This window comes from Vigna umbellata, chromosome 2, assembly GCF_029865625.1.
Source record: "Vigna umbellata cultivar VRB3 chromosome 2, Vumbellata_1.0, whole genome shotgun sequence".
NCBI classification, from domain to species: domain Eukaryota; kingdom Viridiplantae; phylum Streptophyta; class Magnoliopsida; order Fabales; family Fabaceae; genus Vigna; species Vigna umbellata.
The window spans coordinates 36,778,152-36,803,429 of record NC_142166.1 but is presented as its reverse complement, the minus strand read 5'-3'; the positions used below and the strand labels follow the sequence as shown (position 1 = coordinate 36,803,429).

Below are 25,278 nucleotides of genomic sequence, written 5' to 3'. Positions count from 1 at the left end.
TTTCTTATTGACACGGTTCATTCGTTTTGTTTCTGTTCCTGTAGAGATCGCACTTGGAATAAGCTAAAGTGATAAAAGAGAGGTCCCCTTAAGAATATTAAGTATTAACCCCTTGTAGTGGGAAAAGGAAAAGGAAGAAAGAACACGCGCACACACACACACGCAAAGGGATGGGAAAGGCATGCAAGCATGAACAAACAGAGACATCATTTCACATTATTTCCTTTTCCAAATCTCTACACAATTGAATTTGGTGAGGCTAGCTTAATTCTCTCCCTATCAAATCAAGCCTACAAAACTTTTTTCCAGTTTCTTGGCCTATTCGACATTCTTCAAGGCTGGAATGTTGAGTTTTGACCAGTTGGCAGCACAAGATCTTCCAGCCAAGTATGAACCGATCTTTGTTCCTTGTTGGAGGAAACAAACATCATACATGGAACGCAGAGTGTTGTTCACTTTTTTAAGTCCAGAAATCTAACCACTGAGAGCTGCTACATGACTGGTCCAAGATGCCATTAGGGTCCACACTACTGTACCATTTTTCAAGTGATGCTAATGGCATCTCAGCGTGATCATTATCATCCATTCTGAGAAGTTGGTGTCCTTTGTCCTCAGATTTCTCACTCCTCATGATGCTATTCTCGTTCTGATCATCTGAATACACACCTAATCTCTCTTCCAAACCCTCATTTGAAAACCTTGGTTTTGCTTCAGGCTTCCAACTGCTGTATCCACTGCCTGAACCACCATCCTCTATGCTGTGTTCTTTGGCACTCTTGTCTTCCCTTCCACCATCATGTGATGACACCACCAAATCACTTAGCTTCTGCAACTGTTTGAGGAACAAATAACTAAGTTAAGGGTCGCATGCTTTGTTGAGAGAATCAACAGTAAGAACTAACAAGTAATCTTGTCAGAACAACAACCAGAAACTTACCTCTACTTGCAAAGACTCCTTCTCTTTCTTTAGGGACTCAAACCTAGATGCTAAATTGTCATATTCATCCTTCAGTTTCCTGTATTCTTGCTCTATGCGTTTTGATTTCCACCTCGCCCTTCTGTTTTGAAACCATATGGCAACTTGGCGAGGCTGCAGGCCAAGATCTCTTGCCAGTTGCATCTTCTTCCTTGGCTCAAGCTTTGACTCTGTCTCGAATATGCATTCTAGTGACCTTATCTGTTCATCACTGAACCTCCTCTTGTTTTCTATCTTCTTGTTTTTCTTCCTTGGTGCCTCCAAGCTGGCGAAGCTTTCATCATTTTTCCCCTTTGATGCTTGAATATTCTCATCTCCCTCCATCATGTGAGTAGTGAGAAAGGAAGTATTTTATGGGTGAATTTGGAATTGGATACACAGGAACAAATAAAAAAGAATTATGTGATTTAAAAGTCCGGTGAGGGGGGATCAGGTGCAGAATATATAGCTAGCCATAAAAGAAAGTATCTAAAAACCATTTCTATCACGTTATTGCAACTTCTAATGGAAGGATCATGGTGTCCTATGGGATAAGATACCGTGTGACTCTTTCTATCTTTTGTTAAGTAGGAAGAAATGATCTTGCTTCCTTCGTTTACTTGTAGACTATCTATCGGCCATATACTATTTTGTTTGTAGAAGGAACTGATTGCTTGTCACTTGTCACCCTCACAAGCACACGTATCTGTTGCTTTTTTATAACCAAACCAGGGAAGAAAATAAAATAGCCAAATTAGCCCTCAAATATATAGCGTGTCATATGATATTAGTCCTTGCAATGTATATTCAGTCGGCCACAATAGTTCTCAAGTTAACAAAACCAATTTCTTGTCTGTATAGAAGAAGGAAAAATTAATGTAGTTTCTGCATAAATTAAATCAGCTCATCATCTCAGCTTTCAGAGAAATTAGATGGAAGAGTTTATGCGAAAGATCAAATGTATGAGTTGATTTTAAATATATGAAATAAATTAAACTTATTTATAAAAGTATCTATTGAAGCAAAGATTATTTACTTGATGAATTATACATGTTAAGGAACTTATATGGTAAATTTCATCTGTAAGAGTTAATGACTCACTCTGTCAGGTAAAAGAAAATCTACAGGTTCTATATGTAAGTGGCTGTTTCAGTAATTGAAATTGAACATTTTAACTGTGGCAATAACACAGTACCTTGCTGATACATTAACCAATATTAGTATCATAATATTACAACTCAGATGCCGCCAGCAGCACGTATAAGAACGCTGATTTGCCTTTGTTTAAGAAGAGAAAGTAATCATCAAGAATAACTAAAGAACATTCATATATTTGAAGAGCTTTGGTTAAATGGTTGTTGATCTCAAGAAATAAAAGTGACAAGAAAAGAAGGTCAACAATAACTTAGAAACAGACACAAAACAAGGTCCATATATGCACATCATTATATATATATATGCTAGAAGTTAACTATTTCTTCGGGACTTGATTGAAGAAAAGGGGGTAAATACAACTCGGATGGCACATCACTGATCATTCAGCTGAGCTACTCTCACGCAGTGGCTGCCAAAAATCAACGGTGGCAAGAATAAGATATTATATTGTTTGATTGTAAGTTCCAGCTAAATTGGAGGTTACTTTGTTATGGAAGGACTAATGTTTCTGTCAAAAGTGGACCTATTCTCTTTTGTTGTTTGGATCTGTTGACAAGAAAATTCTTATCCCGTGTCATTATTCTCAGGTTGCTTTCTAAATTAGGTGGCTAAATATTGAAGATCGATGAACTCATACAAAATATGACCGGATAGTGTGTCTGATTGACACAGTTGATAGCAAAGTTAACAGGGTAAAGGGGCAGTGTCTTTTTTCTGCACACAGTTGATGGCTGAGTCAAATGCTAATACTCTGCACAAGTTATCAAAGGGAAATGAAGGAACTGTGTTCTTAGCATGAGTTGTAAAGTAGAAAAGGATAAATTTAGAAAAAAAAAAGGCTCATCATTCCTAATTGTAATCGTGTATATTGAGTCCTTACCATTTTGCTAAACCCTGTAATAGAAGCAGTGAATAAGCTATATATATATAGATACATATATTCTACAGTGAAAGTTTGTAATCCGTGTCTGTCATTTGGTTAGATAAGAGAAGAGATAAGATGAAGTGGGAATCATTTAATAATGTAGATTTTCCATGGCACAGAAGATAAGGGTCAATAGACGCAGCCTAATACAGACAAAATATTGCCAGATTATGGAGTTAAATCACGGAAAGCGAGTTTTTACATTTATTGCCAATCATACTAGTTGGCCTTAGGAAGCCACTTAATTCCTGGTTTTGTTTTGTAGCAAAACTGTGGACAGGAGTCCTTGTCAAATTAAGCTTTAGCATGGTTTAGGTTTGCTTTATGAATCTCCGTCCATGGTTAAGAGCCTTTGCAGATTGGTTTTTCTATGTTGGTGCAGTCTTGGTTGGTGTTTGGTGATGTGTCTCGTGCATACAAGCAAAACAAAAAACGCTAAGGTCAAGAAGTTCAGATGCCCCAACACCACAAATGTCGCAATTGCACGCCAAGTGAATTACTTCTCGAACATTTTTAAAAATTATTCATCCTCCAAACTCCTCCAAGTTTCTTCCTCAATATTGGTCTGTTCCATTGGAGTTTACATTAGTTCAAAACAAAAACATACTTCATCCTTGGAACAGCTCTAGTGGCTACTTCAAGTTAAAATATGTCATGTTGTTTCTATTTATTCTTAGTTCAGCATTTAAAAGTAAACTATTCACATAATAAAATTAATTAAACTGCACTGATACAGTAGCTTATGGAATGCTAAACTGCACACAAAATTACCCAACAAAATGTGGGACTGGTTGAGGATGAACCTTTTAGAAAACCAGAAACAGACAGTACTATATATGTACTACCACAGAAATCAAACTTTCACATGTTTCTTTTGTTTTCAAACTAAAAGTCTTTTGTGACAAAAATTTGAGACTAAAAATATTTAACCTTGAAAAATTTTATGGTTGAAAAAATAATGCTAGAAAGTGCGTGGGGAGAGAGGCATTGGCTTGGTCCGTGGATGGGAAGTTGATTTGTTCGTGAAAGGGACATGAAATTTGTCTTGAAACGGCCATGATTGGGGTTGCTTTCCGTTTGGGTAAGTATGAATTATCCGAGAAGTTGGTGTTCGTGTAAACGTGAAGGTATTAAGATGGGTCCTTATGCTTTTGAGGAAGGGATAGGTGTCGGGATGCCAATTGTGCCAAATGGGTGGCCCTCATACCAATAGCTTCGCAAAGTTAGGTATTAGGTGCCTCAAAGTCCTAAATGAACTGATTGCTCTTCCAATCATTATTACCCTTAGATAGATTCGTCTAATCATTGTCAAAACTATCAAGGTTAATGGACAAATTTTCCATACCAAGAATCATACGTCCTATGTCACCAACTAAACTTCAAATACTCTTTTTCTTACTTCCTTTCTTTTTAACCCATCTCCTTCGATCGCTAAATCTCACCTTCCAAACTTCATCTGCAACAATTGCCTTCAATGGAGTTCCGCCAACTTCTAAACATAATTTTATCCCTAAAGGGTTAGTCTTTTTGACAAATTCTCTTACAGAAATCTCTCAAAAACCATTGGAGTTAAAGGACAAATTACATCATTTAAGTTATTTCTTCACAGACATGTGATTTAGCTTGACGACATTATCTTTCACAATTCTGTCTTTTGTACGAAAAATTATTTGTACTAGAGTTATTATCACAGGCTAGATATTTTTTTTAGTATTATGTTAAGGTGAAATTTTCATTTTTTTTTGCTGTTTGTTTAATTATATTTGTTAAAAATTATTTGAAGTTAATGATAACGTGGGACAGGTTATCCAGGTCAATTCGTGGTCCATTATAACAAAATAAATAAATATTTAAGTTTGTCAACTTGCATTGCATGGATATGTCTTGTATAATCCGTAGTATGCAGAGAGTCAAAGTGGGGAAGATTTATCTCATTCATAATATTTTTTAATATTTTATTGTTGTGTATAATTTATGGATTGAATATAATTAAACCTGTTTATAAGTATTAATTTAAATTTTATTTTTATTTCAACGTGTTTTTATACCATGTTTTCTTATTTAATAGTAGATAATTAATGTTAAACTTTTTCTTTTAATTTTTTGTATTTGCAGTAAATTTTTGTTATCATAGGATATTTAAATTTGAATTAAAGATTACTAATTCTTTTCTAATTTTTATATTATATGATCGACCGGTAATTATGCGATGCCTGTAAGAAATATTGGCTTTATTGATCCAAATGGATAAAAAAAAAACTTAATATAACTTTTTTATCATTCTTGTTTCAATTGTTTTTTAAAATATATAAATGGAAATTTCAAACATTATAAATTGACCTTTTATTTTAAATGTATTAATTATGTTCCATTTATTATTATTATGACTCTTAAAATGTATAGTTAAAACATAAAAATGCATGGAAATGGAATTCAAATTTAAAAGTTAGCGGAGAAAAAGTGTCATTCAAATAAGCACATCTATATCCAAAGTTAATTCGGGAAAGGCATCCTTCCTTAATATAAACGACAATACTAACGGGGGGTTTTCTTTCTGCATCCTTACAAAACTTGTAAATTCCAAATTATCCTACATTAAAATTATAATAAAAAAATTCTACGGTTTTTTTTTTGTCAAATTCAGAAATGAGATACTTAATTCGAAATATAATTTTTTTTTCCAAATTAAGAGCTAAAAAAGTATTTCTATACCTGGAAATACATTTAGCGGAATGTCTGTTCCAGAACATTTAAAAAGAAAATTTTCCACGAATACTGAATCAGGAACGCATGATTTGGACCCCATTTGACCTCGACATCATGCAAGCTAAAGGGTGAGAGTGAAGAGTTTGAGAGACAATGGCTTCATTGCTCTGTTGTGTGGTTTTGACAGTTTCTCCGAACGAATGGCCCCGATTACGAACTGGCACGAAAGCTCGACACGTGCGGGTGGCGAACCTAGCTCGGCGACTCCACCTACCCCAGCTTCGTACCCTTCTTCACTTTCCCTTCCGTCTGGGACTCCTTCGTTACCTCTTGCACAGACTGAAGGAAAAGATTCTCACTTGGGTAGACAATCTTCAATGGCCAACAAAAATGATGGAGGGAGGTGCAGCTTACTAGCACCACTTCTGGAAAGCCACGAAAGAAGGAAAATATATGAATTAAACCTAGATTTATCATGTTTAATATATTTTAATCAAAGATAAAATACAGATATTACATTTTAGGAGGTGCAGAAAGGAAAACATGGAAATGCAGAAAGAAATTCCATTCTATTGATTACAAGCACACGTCAAAGTCGTGTTTCTTCTTATTTACATTAGAGTGCTTCTTCTTGCAGCCCATTGTTTTTTCCTGCACCCTGTAACACTAGTGAAATGTCTTTAATATCCTTTATTAAAAATATATTAAAAACTCTAATCTCCCTCTTCTCATAGTTGCTCATCATGGCATGTATCTCCTCACCTCACCCGTCAACATTAGCACCGCCGTAAATGCCGTTGACACCTTCCGCAACCACCTCGTTGGCACCCTGCAACTCCTTATGAACAACATTCTCTCCTGTGATGCCGACATTTTGACGTTATGCTTCAGCGCCTTCCAGCAGTGGTTGCCGTCGGGGAGTTTCCGTGACGCGATGAACATTGGTGCCATGGTGATGGACAGATCCAGCTTCCCCATATTGGAGAAGATTTGGATAATAAGGTATTGTGACCTGGTAGGAGAGAATCTTGTGAGGAAGAGGAAGCATTGTCGAGCAAAGGAAGATGAAGAGTTGTCCAGCGAATCTTACAAGAATTCTTACGAAAGAGGGGGAAGGGGAGTCATTGATGCCGTTGTGATGGGTGGTAACTTGATGAGTGGTGAAGGATTGATAGAGAAAGGAGATGTGGTGAGAAGAAGCTCTTTTGGTTATTAAAAAGAAAAAACCTTCTAGAATAAATGTTCTTAAAATTATCCCGAGCACACTTAGTCAAATTCTTTCTACGTTCCAAGTGAATAATCAAACCGATCGAGGGTCACAATAAAGTTTTAAATTCGCAATAAATACAATAACTTACTTTCTTACCTTTGACTTGTATTAATACGTTTCAAGCAGGACTTATGATTAGCAAAGTTGTAATCACAACCCAACTTCTAATAAGTAAGGCTTACCAATAAATTTGAATAGAGGTTGTGTTAAGGCTATGAACCTCCCCACCAGCTGTCCACAGACAAGACGATACGGTCATATGGCTCACAGGCCCCTCAAGCACGAGCCAGGTTTACATGGTGCTGCGGTTTGTTGTATCAGGCTGCTCGTGGTGGGGAACATTGCTTGTGGGAGCTCGTCCACTATGGGATTGTCTAGTTTAGTTGATCGAGTTACTTTTGAATTGTGGTTGAGTGTTTGTTTGGAAGAAAGACCCTTCGCACCATCTCGTGGTTCGCACCTTGAAGAAGTGGCAAAGACGCTTGATCTAGTCTGTTGATCGTGGCTTAATCCAACGGTGAGAAGACGTCGATAATTACACATAATTCCTCAATAAATAGGGGTTACTTATGACTGTTATTTTCACCAATTTCTCTTCTTTATTATTCCTACTGTGTAGTTAATTCTTTGTGTCAGGATAATAAAATGTCTACCGTTCAGTTATTTTCGTCTGAGGAGTCATCGAAAAGGGGCGGCATGGGGCTCGCCGACGATGAAACACGATCTTCGTGTACAAGCTCTATGTCCTCTTCTTTCTTCGAGACAACCGAGCGAGATAACGATAGGTACTTTTCCGGTATAACGATGGTTTATGGAGGGGTGGAAGTTACTGTACGGTCTCCCCATGGACTGAGCACCACCCAGGTCGACCACCGAGGCCGTCCACCAAAGTCATTAATCTTCAAGGATGAACTGCTTTGCGCCGAGTTCCTCTAGGTCGTGCCGAGTATGACCTAACAGTATGGTCAGATTACCAATGGTAATGACTCATTAAGTCCCTAATGTAGATTAAGGGGCGATTGGGTCGGCATTAGGCCAACAAAAGATAAAGGCTCATCACAACCATTATAAATAAAAGACCAAGGTATGACTTAAAAAAGAGAATGCACATAATATGCATTACTTGTTATGTTAACCGATCGGTCATATTATTGACTTGAGCGTCAAAGTGCCTTTGATAGGTACCTATCCGCAAGGCTTAGACTAGAAGGAGGGAGAGAGAACAACATAACTTGGATGATAGAAGACCATTAGGGAGTTTAGGACAACTTGAAGTGCTTTGAGTAAGGGAACTCAAACATATACCCGAAAATTTTTGGTGCCCACCATGAGACCAAACGAGTATCCCCTATTGTAACCATAAAAAACTAATGAATGGTACTTTGGAAGACCTCAATTGCCAAATCGTTCGGCCTCTGTATTTTTGTTCAGCATAAACTTGGTCGAACCACTCGACTACACTTAGTCTCAAATGCTTGGTCTCAAGTGTTCGGCCTAAAGTATTTGGTCTCAACTGCTCGACCGCACTTGGTCTCAAGTGTTCGATCTCAAATGTTTGACCTGAAGTGTTCAACCATACCTTGGCCTCAACTGTTCAGTCACCCATGGCATCACAGGTACTCGACCACACTTGGTCTCAAGTCTTCGGCCTAAAGTGTTCGACCATACCTTGGCCTCAACTACTAGGCCACCCATGACCTCACATGTACTCGCCAACACTTTGTCTAAAGTGTTCAACCTAAAGTGTTTGGCTTCAACTATTCAACCATACTTTGGCCTCAACTGTTCGGCCTCAAGTGTTTGACATACTTTGGCCTCAACTACTCGGCCACCCATGACCTCACATGTACTCGACAACATTTTTTCTCAAGTGTTCAACCTAAAGTCTTCGGCCTCAATTGTTCAACCATAAATCGGCTTCACCTGTTCAGCCACCTATGGCCTCATAGGTACTCAGCCACACTTGATCTGAAGTGTTCGCCCATTCCTTAGCCTCAACTACTCGATCACTCATGGTCTCACAGGTACTCGACCATACTTGGTCTCAAATGTTCAGCCTAAAGTGTTCGGCCATACCTTAGCCTCAATTGTTAGTCACCCATGGCCTCAGAGTACCCAACCAAACTTGGCCTCAGGTGTTCGACCTTACCTTGACCTCAACTACTCGGTGACCCATGGCCTCACAGGTACCCTGTTGACCTACTGAAGGTCGATAACTGTGGATTTTCACCAAAGGAATTATGGCCGGTTCACCGAAGGTTGGTAACCATGGATCTTCACCAAAGGAATCTCAATCGGGGCCTCAACGAAGATCGGTGACCACAAATCTTCAACAACGGAATCCCGGTCGGCCTCACCTGAAGGTCGGTGATCGTGGATCTTCACTAAAGAAATCCCGACTAGCCTCACCGAAATTGAAGACCGTGGATATCTATGGCATGTTGCTTAAGAAGGACGAGTTGTATATCTGGCTCGGCTATCAAAGGTACGACCCGTTTTAGTCTTCCAACCACTCACCTTAATCAACGAACAAAGAAGACACAAAAACAAAAGCCAATTGAAGAACCCATCCTTATCAGGAGTGAGAAGTGCACAACCCCTTCACAAAATAACATCATGCTCAAGTTTGGGGGGCTTATGTACCATACAGTCTCCCTTGGGACCGAGCACCACCCAGGTCGACCATCTAGGGCATCCACCTAGGCTGACCACCCAAGTCATCTCCTTCAAGGATGAGTTGTTTTGCGCTGAGTTCCTCTAGGCCATGCCTAGTATGACCTATATTAAATTAATAACCAACTGTTTACAACAATGCATCCACTCAAAAACAACTAAAATCTCAACTTAGAGATCAAAATTGAAGCCTACCTGTTCTAGCTTATTTTTAAGTAGCTTAGGGACTCTAACAAGTCTAAAATGAGTTACCAATAACATGTAAACTAACCAATGTGACTCATAACCTATAACTCAAATTTCACTACTCCAAACCCCAAAAATGTAGTTAAAACCAATTCAAAACATTAATAAAAATACTTCTAACATTGTCTAGACTAGATTTCAACTAACAAACCACTCTAACAAGTCTCAAATGACCTCATAACAGCCCTGAAACAATTGCTCTCTCACCCCAATACCTATCCCTCCAATTCATCTATCAAACCCTCTATTTTTAACCTCACAACTCAAGTCTTTGATTCCTCTTAACTCCAAACACTTTGACTTCAATTTCAAACTTAAATACACTTCATTAAACACAATCATACAACAACAACAATGAAATCCTACCATATCAAGCATCCAAACATCATATGATCATTTATCATCATCTAAACACAAAGAGTATTAACACGAAGATAACAAATAAAGAGAAAAAAGAGCAAAAATGAACTGAAACTTATTTACTCTATTATAGAAACTGATCGGATAGAAACGTAAACCTCGTTGCCGTGGTCGATTAAACACTTCCTGATAATCAAAGAAATGACTTGTTAGAACTCTTAGAGAGATGGTAGAGAACTCTAAAGAAGTGGTTTCTAGAGAGATGATACATTTTAAAATAATGAAACTCGTTTATAACAATACTATTTATAATAAAACTATTTAATATTAAAATAATCGAGTCTCAATAGTTTTAGAATACCATTATTTCTAAAATACCATTTTTCGGAGTTTTACAGAAAATAATTTTCAATTCAAAAAATATATTTCAAAATATCCATTCTCAAAAATATAGAAAATAAAGAAATTTAGAGATTTTTATTATAATTTTAATAAGGAGTAATGGGGAATTACATCTTTATGGAGTGCAGAAAGGAAAAAAGGGAGATAACGAAGAAAGGCCTCTTAAGTTAGCCCAATACTTTATTTTTGTTTTTCGACTTGTTGAGCCAAGGGTGTTGCTCCCTCCACCACCACACCCTTCTCCCTCCACCTCCCCTTTATTATTTTGCCCCTCAGTAAAATTTTATTTTTAGAATTATTGTTTTTTAATTTTACTCATTTATAACATATTTTACTGATAACCTACGTAGTTCCTTGTATGAGTAAAATATATTTGTGCAAAGCTCAGTGATCGTGAAAAGAATTATCAAGCAATCTTCTTCTTGCTTTCGGTGCAGTACGTGGTGCAGTGCGTTTGTGGTGTAATGTGCTTGTCGTGGTTCCTCTCCAGGTACGTAGTCATAATCCTTCCAATAATCCTAAACCCTAAACCCTAAACCCTAAACCCTTCCAATAATCCTTCCAATAATCTTTCCAATAATCCTTTGACCCTAAAACGTAAAATGAAAACGAAGCCTAAACGGATGACATCCTTCAACGGATGTCAACATCCGTTTAAGGCAAAACGGATGTCGACATCCGTTTCGCCTTAAACGGATACCTTCTGGACTTGTCTTTAAAATGTATAACTTATAATTAATTCTTAATTATTAAGTTTATTATTCTGGAGAAAATATTCCCGAAATATACACAACTACTTGTCCAAAGACAATTATATGTATATCGTGGTTGGCTTTGAAGAGTTGAAAGGTTAATTTATTTGCAATATTCTTTCGTAATTTTAATAGTTTACATTGTTTATGAATTAAGATTAAGAATAATTTAAATATATTTTTTAGTTGTTTAAATTACTTTTTAAAGAAAAAATTATGAAAAAAATTAGATTTAAAAACGAACAATATTTAAGATAAGAAGATTCATTCTAAGAACAATATTTCAACGAACAATCAGAATATTGATACATGAACGTGTTTATACATTCACTTAACTTTACATTATATCATTAAATTAGTAAACCATTGATATATTAAAGAATTAATAAAACTTATATTTTTTCCTTGATCTCATTTGAAAGAACCCAGTGCATGCATGGAAGTTGTTTCACAGCACAACATCTACGCATGCATGCATCTACTGTTCCCGACAATACATGGAATTGGGGTGACCGAACTGTCATATGATTCATGCACATCTAAGCCTCTTCCAACCTCAATCTCTTCACTACTTTTTGCTAAATTAAATCTACATATGCATGTGCTGTAACCTTAATTTTATACATGCAAATTTATTGGAAAACTCGAAGAAACAAATACGTTATGTATGCAAAACATTTTATGTGATTCAATAAATCTCTATTAAAGAAAAGAAAACTTACATTGATAAGCATACATTCTAATTCTTCAAAAAGTAGCGTCTAAAAGTTCAAATGAGAGAAAAAAGTAATGTCTAAAACAGCTTTTTATGGGTTATTTTGGGTGATTGATAAACGATGCTCGTTTATTTATTCACTGATCTGCACAATCTTTATTAATTTATTAGCATTAATGTTGCGACTGCAATATTGTTTTTATTGTAATCAACTAAAGATGCTAAAACTTAGGTATGAAAAATCTGTAGTACACGTCACTTTCTTTTAGCGTAATATGAGTAAAGTTATCAACTTGTTATGGAATATTTCGAGCTTCAAAATTAATCCAATTTATGGTATCAAAGTGGACCACCTAATATATACTTAATTAAATCAATTTTATTCTTATACCTTTTTACTTTCGTAAGTACGACCATGATAATTTAGATGTATGACAAATTTTTTTTATTAGTTCGACTAAAAGAAACACAAAAAAAAAAAAACTATATTTACATTCAATGACATGGGAACCGTATTCGTTTGATATTGTCTAAAAATTTGGTGATCCTTTGCATTTCGATATATACATACATTCATACCCAAAGCATAATTAAAGTGAGTTTTTTAAGAAAATATATTAATTGGGAAATTTGTTTTACTGCTTTATATTATAAAAAAAATGCGTCTAACTTAAACAATATATAAAACTGATGTGTGTCTATAGTGTACAATTATTTACAACTACTCTCACGTGAATACGATCTAAGGCCAATTTGGAATCTTTTATTATTATTTTTAGTTTAAATAACGGACTTATTGTTGGATACTTCTTTTACCTATACGAGGATCTTTTTATTCTACAGAAACAATATCAAATAATTTTTTCTTAAAGTTTGAGCTTTAGTAATTCTTATCTTTTAATCGGTCTGCAATTAACAATGTCGATGCAAAAGTTTATCAAAACTACACGCATATAAACACTTTTTAATGTAAAAAGATAATCTCTGCTAATAATGTAAGAAGTTTTATTTATTACAATTTCTTATCGATTAATATATTTATAAAGTTTTGTTCTTTTATTTTGTTTCTTTATTGTTGGATAATTGAATCTGTCTTTCCATTTTTTCTTTCAAAATCATTAAACTAATCTTCATTAAACTAATCTTATTACTTCGAAATATTAGGGGAAGAATTGAAGTTCTTCCTTCGAATACTTTATAATTCTTTTTACATTTATTACTTTATCTACTTTGTTTCTTTTTGTTTTGGACAATCTACTATTAAGATGGTGATTATTTTCCCCCAAGACAATAAAAGACAAGTAGAGTTAGAGTGAATGAAAGAGTTATAATGGCAGAAACAAGAAATAATAAACTCCATTCATTACCTTAGTGCTTCCATAGCATAGAGAGAGAGAGAGAGAGAGAGAGAGAGAGAGAGAGAGAGAGAGAATGGTCACCTTTAAACCCTCTCATCCAACAACTACAGCTGTGTTCCAGAAATGACCATCACCAACAGACCCCATCCATTCACATCCTCCACTCTCTCTCTGTCTCTGCGCGTTACTTTTACTTTCTTTTGAAACCAAATCATTTTTTTTTTTCATTTCATTCCTTCAAATATGGTGCCTTCTTCCATATCAGAACCAAACACAACCGAAAGCACCTTCTTTGTGTCAAAGGGTTAGTCATATATACAGCTATAATGAACAAGATCCGGAAGCTATCATCTTTTGAGGGGAATGCTGCGTGGTCCAAGGAAATCGATAATATATAACTCCACCTTCACATCAGATCATTCAGATGCAATAATTCTATATTACATCTGCAGATTATGTTTTGTCTCCTCGGACCAGGCTTCATTCCCCTCAATTACAGCTTCCATCATCAAAATCACGATCCTCTCAAGGTCAGTTATAATAATAATTATGTTTTCTTTGAATTTTCAGCTTTATACACACTCATCTGTTATACCCTTTTGCGTTGATTATATTGTGTTCCCTTTTTTATCTGTGGAGATTCATGGTGAGTGAGATTCAGTGGTGGATCCGTGTAATGATGAAAAAATTTGACTGCACATGTGCCCTTCTTGTCTTCAACACGATAGAAAAAGGGCAGCCATCATTTGCTTTTTGAATTCTGGTTCTACTCATTTTCAGATCTTTCTGTCATGCTTACTTCAGTTTCAGTGTCCTATATATCATTCTCTTGTTCACTGTTTTCAATCATTGGATCCAAATTTCTCATCATGAGTCTCAAGATCTCATCTGTCTGTCTATGTATAGGATCTGTTTTAGGGTTTTCATAGACAGCATGTTACACTTTTAACTAAGTAAAATAGTGTGAGCATATGCACCTATATCATAATAGCTTTTCCATTCATATCTGTTTACAAATAACAAGAAAAATGACTAACTGAAAGGGATTTTTTTTTAAAAAAATGTCAATAACAAGCAAATTATTTACTGTAATATCATCTCCATTGATTTTCAAAACGTTGTTCTATGTATTTTCGGGTGGATTCGTGTTACAGAACTGCATGTCGTGTGGATCTCCACCGCCTGATCAGCTTTACCAATTATTCAATTATTGTTGTTTTTCGTCCCTTTAATTTCTCTTTTCATCATTTTCAGCAATTAATTCTTTGTGAGTGGAAGACATTGATGTAGAAGGATAGTAAGTTGAAGCATATTGTGTGACAAAATATTCTGTAGAATAGATTCTATTTTATTGCTATCTTTTCTTTCTTTATAAAAAGGAGACGTCTTTCTGCTGTCTTTTGAAAATCTTTCGAATCTCTCTTTTACTCTTTCTTTATTTTATCTTCTACAAAATATATCCCCTCATGTGATCAAATTAATTCTAATTAAGTTTAACTTAATCACAAACGATTCTCAGTTACCCATTTGGGCTAATCAAATCTTATTATATTAATTATCTTCCAGGATATATCTTTCTTATTTTCTAATCATTCTATTTATATGCATTATTGTGTATGGTAAATTATTGACTTTCATAATTATTATTTAAAAATCACGTTATTTATAATTCGTTGCAAGTTTTACAATTTTTTGTATATTAACTATGTATTTAACTTAAATGTATATTATAACTTAAAGAAAGTGAAAAACAAAAGGTACCTTTAATATTAGGTGGTGTCATCATTTCACAAAACAAAGAAACCCTTCTGCGAGGAAAGGTTAGCAAGATAACAAAGAAACTTTAGGCATAGCTTATCCAAATAAGTAAGGTTTTCTCTGATCATCAATTAAGTAATCGATTGGAGATAACAGTGTCGTAAATTAGGTTCTTTAAGTAAATTTATTATAATATATTATTAGCATTAACAATTGATCTGCAAAATGTAACATTAATTTATCCATGGATAATGGAAACACAAGTTTTCATCTTCTAACGAATTGTTTTGTTGATTGATGCAATGGAAAAAGGAAGAAAATGAACGTGTGGTTTCTGACAAGACCTTTTTGCACAGTTCTATCTCCATTTTATTGCATTCTTCCTTTTGTTTGGTACATAGTCTCAACTTCCTTAAAATTATCGTGCTACTTCTGTTATGGTACACTGTATCGAAACCAGAACAAAGGGAGTGATGTTTATTAAGACAAAGCCCCATCAGACCTTTTCTTTTGTTTTTGTTGTCTGAAGGATAAAAGATAGTGCATCTCTTACAATGATGTAAATTTGTTATACATGGCGTTGTTTTGTTACGCATGATGACTAAACAAGAAACATTAATTATTAAAATGAAGGTTTCTTTATTTCTTTAGTGGGATGCAGGTGCTCAACACCGGGACAAAAGGAAAAGAACAAAAATTTAATATATAGGTGGAACAGAAAGTGATAACTGGAAATGTAGGTTTTATGTGTATTGCCTCATAAGTTGTTGGCAGAATCATATCCCAATTTTACTTTCCCCACTTTTCTCCCACTCAGATGAACACACCAATTAATAATCTCAGCCTAACTCTGATAGTGCACGAGCATTTGGTAGCAACAAGGTTACAGGCATTTTGTTTTTTGTTGCATTTACTTTATTTTTTCCTCTTTTGGCGCTTGCCAGAGGGTCCGGATGGTCAGAGAAAGAACTAACGGATCTCATCTCATAAAAATGATTAAATTATACATAGGGTATTATTTGTTAGGATATATTTTGATTACATATATTTTTTTTTTCTAAATTGATACAATAATTTGACTAATAGAAGAAATCTCTTGAAAATAAGATTTATTAAATATATTTTAGAATTTTAATTAGTGACGTAATTATTATTCAATAATTGAGATTAAATTAAATTTTTTATTATTAATGAAAAGATTCATTAATAATAGATCTGTTAGTAAATTTATAATTTTTATTATTGACGAATATTTTTATTGACAAATTTCATTAACAAATTAAGTGCCAAAATTTTACTATGACTAAAGCGCAATGGTGGTAAATAGGGATGACAAAAAAATTCGTGCCTGCGAATACCATCGGATAAAACCTGCGATCGATAGTTATTATCCGCGGATATTTATTACCCGCAGGTAACGAGTAGCGGGTATTTCAATACCCGCTTCTAAACGAGCCGGATGTGAGTATTATACTATCTAACGGATACTCGTTACCCGAAAAAAAAATAATAAAAATTTAATTAATATTTTCTAAAATTAAATGTTTTTATTACTCTAAAGAGAAATTTTAATAACAATGACTTAGGATTCCTTTCAATTACCTTTTTTTTAAAGAAAAAAAGAAAAAAGGGGTTACATTAACTTTTGACCTAACCCTAATAGAGATATCAGACATATACATAGAATCCCATTAGAAAATTCTCTCTTAAGGGAGGACTCTTTTCTTCTTCCTTCTGGTTTAGCTCGCGTAGGGAGTAGGCTTCATTCCCTCTTCCTCTCTCTCTTGGTTCTTATTGGGGTTTTATTCCGATTTGGGATTTAAAATTAGGGTTTTATTTGTTCTCTGATTTTGGGGATTTCTTTTGTACATTTTGATTTGCGTTTTGGGAGTTCGTTTCTTGATTTCTTCCCTGTTGATTGGTGACGCGATTTTGGGGTTATGATTGGAATGAGTGTTTTGAGTTTTTTTGGATTTTAATTCATTGATGCAGATTGGACTTTTTAAGACCATGATGGTTATCGCGGTTTGAAGATTTCTGTGATTGCGTTCGTTTTCGGAATTAAGATTTAGGGTTCCTGTTTGCGTTCTCTTGAAAATTGTTTATCTCTCTATTTCGTACATTGATAGGTATTTGTGGGTTAATCCTGTGACTAAATTGAGACTTCAGTTACGACATGTTTCTTGTTCATATCTTTTTTTTTCAAAAGTTGTTCATATTTTTTTTCTTTTAACTTATTTAAAAATTACATTGTGTCTTTTTAATATGTAGCAAATATATTAAATTATTCTCTTTAACTTGTAATTTAATTTAAACCTTATTTAATAATTCACAAAATATATTTTTTAAATATTTGTGGGTTGAAAACGAGTATCCAATGGGTATCTGCGAGTTGAAAAAAGTCCGCGAATATTTTTTATGCGGATATCCAACGGGTAGCGGGTCGCGTTGCGGGTATGGTTTTTTGCATGCGGGTCAGGTTGCGGGTAGGCACTATCCATGCCAGACCCAACCCGTTGCCATCCCTAGTGGCAAAGCAATCGGAATGACTATCATGATAAGAAGGATGTGGAAATAAGATAAAAAAGAAAATGAAAAAAGAGAGAGAAAAACCAAATTAACAATTAGATAATTACCATTCTTCATAAATAATTATCAACAAATTTTGATAGTTAATAATTATTCATAATTTTTCCTATTTGTTGATAAAATTATTAATGAGTAGTTTATCGACAAACTTTTAACCGTCAAGGATCTGTAGTAATTTTAGTTTACTAAGAATTTATTTCAATTGTCGATGAATTTTGTGTATATATATGTCTAAATAATATCCTAAACGATAAAGAGAACAAAATATCCTAAACGCAATACATTATCTTAAACGATAAAGAGAACAAACATTATAGTACAAGGACTATGCTAAACGCTATAATAAACGTTTAACATTTTAAATCCAATCTACAAATACTTTTTGTTTGTTGTATGTTTCTCTTTATCTATGCAAACCCTTCAAGAATAAATACTTTATTCAAAAGTTCTATGCTGATTCAAAAGGATGTTAAGAAATACAAAGATATTCTAGGAATATTTCTTCAATGTTTTCTGTCTGACCAATCCGTACAACAACTCAATTTTTCTATACAAGCAAAGTAGCATTTGACAACATACAAAAGGCTACAACAATACCAAAGTCAATGCTCTAGAGTAACAAATCTTTTTCGAAGTTTCCTATAAATAGGAGACTGCATGAAGAAGAGAAATAACAAGATATAAGAAACAAATTAATTGCACATATTCCTACACTGCCAAAATTCTCTATCTATGATAATGCATCGTCTAACTTTGAGAAAATATCTTTGTAACAATATTTTCACATATACTTTGTATTGATCTATATCACCTCTAAGAGAGGTTTTCATTTGTACGTGTTTTAAAAACACTTTGTTATTTTTGGATAATCATGAGTGATTTAAAACACTTGGTTTGTTTAACTTTGGAGGAATTAAACGGTTTTAGCCAATTGGGCAATTGTAAAACAAAGAGTGGTGAAACTCATTATAACTTATTAAAGTTAGTGAAACCCTTTAAAAGTGTTTAAAGGAGAAATGGACGTAGCTCAAGTTCGGTATAAAAACGAGTTTTCATCTTTGCTATCTTTTGCTGTGTTTTTAAACGCTTTCAGAAATCCTTAAATGTTCAACACTGTGTGTAGACTGTCTAACCCCTGCAAATAATGTCTAGTACTAATAGTGAAAAGTTTTCAAAATCTATTTAACAAGCATCAAACTATAGAGAAAATTCTAGACCTGTCATACTTCACTACAAGAAAAATGTGATTTACATACAGATTATTATATGCAAATAATTTTACATACAGATTTTGAAAATTGAGTTACATACAAAATTTTCGTATGTAAAATCCGTATGTAATGTTGACACCTTAGCATGGGAATTTTACTAGGGGTATATCCAAATTTTGAATTAATTAATAATTAAAAATAAAAGTAATTTTTTTACTTAGCTCATGAACATTTCAAGCACTGCACTTCCTTATGTTCTCACTGTACTCATTGATTCTTCCCTCTCTTGCATTGTCGTAGTCTCCCACTCTCGCGTTCAGGTTGCCTCGTTCATCGTCACTCAATCTCTGATGAGTCTTTAATCTTGTTCGTGGAAACCCTAACCTTCTTTGTTCACCCTGTAATGAATTCATCTCGTGTTGACTCACAAAGAATCATAAGTTCGTTGTTGTGGTCAATCACTGTTCATTGTTATATGGACTTGGTTCGTTGTTTATGCATTTGGTAAGTAATGCTGGTTCCTTTGTAAATACCAAAATTCGTAAATTCTGAAAACCCTAATCTTTCTGTTGTTTTCTCATATTGGCACATATCAATGTATGGTGTGGTTGACGTTATATATGGAAGACTTTTGTGTATTGGTAGGATATTTTGAGGGAACTAATGGTGTTAGGTTTTTGGAAGATTCATATTCATATTAAGGTCTGTTTTGTTGATTGTGTTTTGTCTTTCAAAGTGTAATTTTAATTGTTAGATGGTTCGTTTCTTTGTAATATGAAGTCAATTCCATTAAGAAAAAGTTTTCGCACCTGATTTTTGTTCGCCTTTGAAAAGCACACCTAAATCACTTTTGGTACTACACATGACCATCATACACATTAAAAGTACTAAATCACTATATTTTCAATTTATAAAAATTGTATATGACACCTTATCTTAAGTAAAAAATTTGATTTCAAACTAAAATTCATACTTTTAATAGCCTTTTCATTTTAATTCTTTGCATTTTGTGTTATGATCCAATATGGTAGATTTCCATCCATTTCACGACTTTAATCCCCCCTGCATATGTAAAATTCTAGTTTTATTGCATGTTACCCAGTCCCCAATTGGTCGTTTTTTATTTCTTTCACTTTTTGTTTATATTAGATGATGTTTTGTTGATTGCAAATAACATAAGTTATGATTACTTGATAAAAAAAGATTAGGTGAGTAGTTATTACTTATGAATTTAGGGCTTTAGGTCTAACATTGGCTATTTTTATTAGTTGGAGGAAGAGAACTGCCTGTAGGTATCAGCGAGTCGCGCAGCGAAATATAAAGCAATTATAAGAGTGGAAAGCGTGTAGCGGTCAATAAACAAGATATAATGGTCATTTTAAAAATTTGATTTTCTTAGAGAACTTTTATCAAACAGTTGATATGCTAAAACTGCAGAGAGTGTAAGGTTCAAGAAAATCAACATAGAAATTTTATCTTGGTTCGAATCAAAAGATTTTACGTCCACTTGTTAATTACTATGAATAATGATTAACCTTTTTCACTAAAAATATTGTTGTATAGATTACAAGATAATGAAATGAGCAAAGAATAGAAAACACCTTCCTTCGACCAACGAATGGAAGAACCTTTCCTCGACAAATGAATGGAAGAACCTGCTCAGCCAACTTGAAGAGAATCGCTCCGACCTTAGACACACTAAGTGCGAGCTTTTCCTATTCACAAGACTTGACAAGAGCAACACTATCACTTGAGAACTTCCTCAGATAAACTGTATTCTCAAATGACATAGATTCCTTTTCACTCTCAAAGAGTTCCCTTAGGAACAAAGCTCTAATAGTCTCAAAATGAAAAGTTACTTCCTAAGAGCTATGGAAAACACTATTTATAACCCAAGGTTCAGAAAATGAAAAGACAACTCCCAACTGCCAAATATAATCTATTATCATAAGTGATAATCGATTATTTGTTTCCTTTATGGGGTTTTCAAAAAGTGATAATCAATTATCCTGAGTAATAATCGATTATTTGCGCAACTTGGGCAATATTAAATTAGACAGTGATAATTGATTATTCTAAGAAATAATCGATTATTTGCGCGAGCAACTCTTTTTCAAATACGCTCGTGATAATCGATTATTATACCAAATAATCGATTATCTGCGCAAAGACTCTCTAAACAGGAAAACTTCCAAGAGTTCTTACATCAACAAAGTAATTCCTATACAATTAATTCTACAAAATGCTTCTAAATAAATACAACAAAAGTCTTCACGTTCTTCATCTTGTAGCATCATCAAAACCATAATATCTTCAAGACATTAATGCCCCTCATTGGTACCACTGCCAACTCGTATTGGTAATACTACTATTACAGTACCATAGTTGGTTTATTTGTTATTAGAACATATTAAGGTATGTATTTTGAACTTGATGGTGTAGCTGACGTAGAAAAAAACTTGAGCAATACTTGAACACAAAAAATGAAAGAAAAGGGAAAGGGTTTACCGAGTTATGTTTGGAGAATTTTGAGAGTGATTGAAAATGGAGAAGAGATAAGCTTATGAAAAGTTGTATTTCCCTATGAAAAGAGAAGTAACAAGTGAAGATGAAGACAATGAAGCATCTCAAGAAGAAGGAAGAATGAAGAATGAAAAGTTTTGAGGGTTTTTATTTCTTTGGTGATGGAGAAGAAGGAAGAATGAAAGACTTTTAGGGTTTATATTTCTTTGGGTGATGGAGCGTGAGAAAAAAAGTTTTCAAGTCAATATCTATATTTCATTTTTACTTTTATTTTTTAATAATTAATTTTGAAAATCCATATATAAGATTGGTAGGTAATTTTTTTTAGATTACATACGTATTTTAAATGCTTACATACTTATTATATTCTTAGGTAAAGTTCACGCCTAAACGTGCCAACATTACATATGGATTTTGCATACAGAAATACCGGTAGATAAAATTCGTATGTAAAATCTGTATGTAATACCTGTGTTACATACGAATTAAAATCCATATGTAAATATCAATAAATAATTTTCATTTTTCTTGTAATGATAGATTTTTACACCAATGTTATGCTTAAAGGGGAGTGAGTTTTTGAATATTATAATTTTGTAATTTGTAAGTTGTTTTAGTGCTTTAGTGCCACATAAGTTTAAGGTAGTGGGTATTGTAATTTTGTAACATTGTTATGCTTGAGCTATTTCAATTTAAAATTTTGTTGCACAAAAATTAATGTATACAACCACCCTTTAAGTTGATTTAGTTTGTTTTACTATGTTGACATTTAGTTATATTTTTGTTATGACTTAAGAACTACTTTAAAGTTAAAGCTAAAATAAGAGCTTTGAAATAATATAGATGGTTGGAAAAAATCAATTTAAATTTAAAGGTTACAACACGACTTTAGACAATGATGATATGATAGAAAAACATAGTAAGATAGAGAAAAGAGGACCTACATTATTTTAGGTTTTTGTTTAGAAAAGACTTTTCATACAATAATTGTCGTAATATACAACCGTCTAGTAACTTTTATTTAATTGGTATATGTATTGAACATGGATCATGCTCCATCAAATCGTGCATGGATGTATGATAAGTGTCATAGAGGAAGATGTGCTTTGAAAGAGTATTTCATATTGGGAGTTGAAGAACTTATAACCAAAGCTAGTGAACAAGATTATTCTCACAATGATGAGGAGTTCGATATCCATGTATTAAGTGTGATTGTATAAAGATTTTGGAGGAGAGAGTTATGAAGGTTCACCTCTACAAACATGATTTCAAGCCTAATTATTTGATTTGGACGGACCATGATGAAAGAATGGTAGAAGATGATTTAGATAATGATGTAACTTGGAGGGGTGTGGAGACGAAAGGTGAACCAAATGACCAAATTATGTCGATACAAGACATGGTGCATGATGCTCTTATGCAACATGAGCCGTGCTAAGTATTAAATTCAGATAACATGGAAAAGGCTTTAAATGACGAAACTAAAAGATTTTATAACCTATTGTTCGGTGAAAATACACTGTTGTATGAAGGAGCATCAGACTCCAAATTATCAATGTGTGGCAGGTTATTAGCTTGCAAGTACAATTGGAATGTTCCTAACCAATGCTTAGATTTTATTGCAAAAATGCTTGTGGATGTAACACGCATCAACTTGAGTTTGCCTAAAACTTACTATGATGCAAAAAGGTTAATGTCAAAGTTAGGATTATAGTCCTAGAGGATTGATTGGTGTGTGGATGGTTTCATGCTCTTCTATGATAATGAATATGGTAAGAATGATGAAACGTTGTTTGAATGCAAATTTTTTCGAAAACCAAGATATCAATACGTAATACGAGAATAAGTACTAAAAAACAAGTTCCTGTAAAATTGATGTTCTATTTGCCAATAATTCTAAGACTACAAAGAATGTATGTCTCAACACAAATTGCAAGAGAAATGACATGGCAATATGAGAATAGGTCGACAAATGGTGTTTTATGTCATCCATGTAATGAAAGGCTTGAAAGCACTTTGAAGAGTATATCATGATTTTTCCATCGAGCCACACAATGTATGACTCAATTTATGTTCTGATGGTTTTAACCCATATGTGTAAGCATCAAATATATCATATTCATGTTGGCCAATAATTATGATCCTATATAATCTTCCTCCCGAAATCTGCATGTCTAAACCTTACATGTTTATGACTTGAAAAGTGTATGACTTTGAAAAAGTTGTATGACTTGAAAAAGTTGTAGACTAGTGTCCTAACATATGATATTTCATGGGGACAAAAAGTTTATAATGAGGGTCATGCTGATGTGGACAATTAATGATTTTCCTACTTATGATATGTTGTTTGGTTGGAGTACTATCCAAAATTAAATGTTTTTACAAATAACATTTAATGACATAAGTCATGATGATGTGGACAATTAATGATTTTCCTACTTATGATATGTTGTTTGGTTGGAGTACTCATTATAAACTAGCATGCCCATACTACATGGAGCAAATAACTTATTACAAATAACATAAGTCATGCTGATGTGGACAATTAATGATTTTCCTACTTATGATATGTTGTTTGGTTGGAGTACTCATTATAAACTAGCATGCCCATACTACATGGAGCAAATAACTTATTACAAATAACATAAGTCATGCTGATGTGGACAATTAAAGATTTTCCTACTTATGATATGTTGTTTGGTTGGAGTACTCATTATAAACTAGCATGCCCATACTACATGGAGCATATATACAAAGGCTTTTAGATTATATTATGGGAAAAATCCGTGCTTTGACTTCCACCGGAGGATTTTACCAAATGACCATATGTTTAGGAGGAATAGGAATGTTTTCAAAAAGGGGAAGTGGACATAGATAGGGTGCCACCTAACCTGACACCAATAGAAGTTTGCAATAGAGTGAAAGGTTATCCTAAAGTAACTGAAAATAGTGTACAAAGAATAAATGAATATGGTGAGTGACAATTAGACGAAAATAATCATCTTTTGGAATATATCCTATTGGAAGGATAATTTGTTAAGACATAATATTGATTTCATGCATATTGAAAAAAAATTTCTTTTTAACAATATTTTTAATACCGTGATGAATTTTAGTGGAAAAACAAAAGATAATGAAAATGCTCAAATAAATTTAGATTTGTATTGTAGATGAAAAGACTTGAAACTAAAATGTTATAGTAATGGAAAGATGTATAAGTCAAAAGCAAATAATACACTTTAACTAAACCAAACAAAATAGGTGTGTTATTAGTTAAAAGATGTTAAGATGTCTAAAGGAGATTCTTTTAACTTGTCAAAGTGTTGATATAAAAAAAGAAAAATTCATTAGGATGAAAATTCATGAAAATCTACCTATTCTAGTTGTTTCTTTTTCTATTTTTGTCTATTGATTAAAAAAAAAACAGTTTTATTTATAAATTTACCATAACAATTTTTTTACAACAGTGACTTGGGACCCGTTATTAATTTAAGTCATTAATGTATTTTTTTTACGAGTGATTTTACATGTCAGTTCCATAACCAATTTTTTTACGTTGCTTCTATGTCTATCTAAAATATCTCAACGTAAGTTATTAAAATATAAGCGCTTCACATAAACAGTTTGGCAAGTAAAATAGAATGATGATAAATTGTGATAAAGAATATGTAATAAAAGAA

At 33.6% G+C, this 25,278-nt stretch overlaps 1 protein-coding gene and 1 long non-coding RNA gene across 2 annotated transcripts; one reads left to right on the top strand and one right to left on the bottom strand.

Annotated features, from left to right (window-relative positions):
- Positions 1-190: 190 nt before the first annotated feature.
- LOC124843512 (uncharacterized) lies at positions 191-1,574 on the bottom strand. The gene is made up of 2 exons (XM_088106668.1): positions 938-1,574; positions 191-832 (listed from the first exon to the last, which is right to left on the bottom strand). Exons 1-2 carry the CDS (start codon positions 1,301-1,303, stop codon positions 461-463), a joined length of 738 nt encoding a protein of 245 aa, XP_087962794.1. The 5' UTR covers positions 1,304-1,574; the 3' UTR covers positions 191-460.
- Positions 1,575-13,498: 11,924 nt separating this feature from the next.
- On the top strand, positions 13,499-15,846 carry LOC124843452 (uncharacterized). Its single transcript, XR_007029284.2, has 2 exons — positions 13,499-14,047; positions 14,772-15,846. It is a non-coding gene; the product is annotated as an uncharacterized LOC124843452 (long non-coding RNA).
- The last annotated feature ends 9,432 nt before the right edge of the window (positions 15,847-25,278 follow it).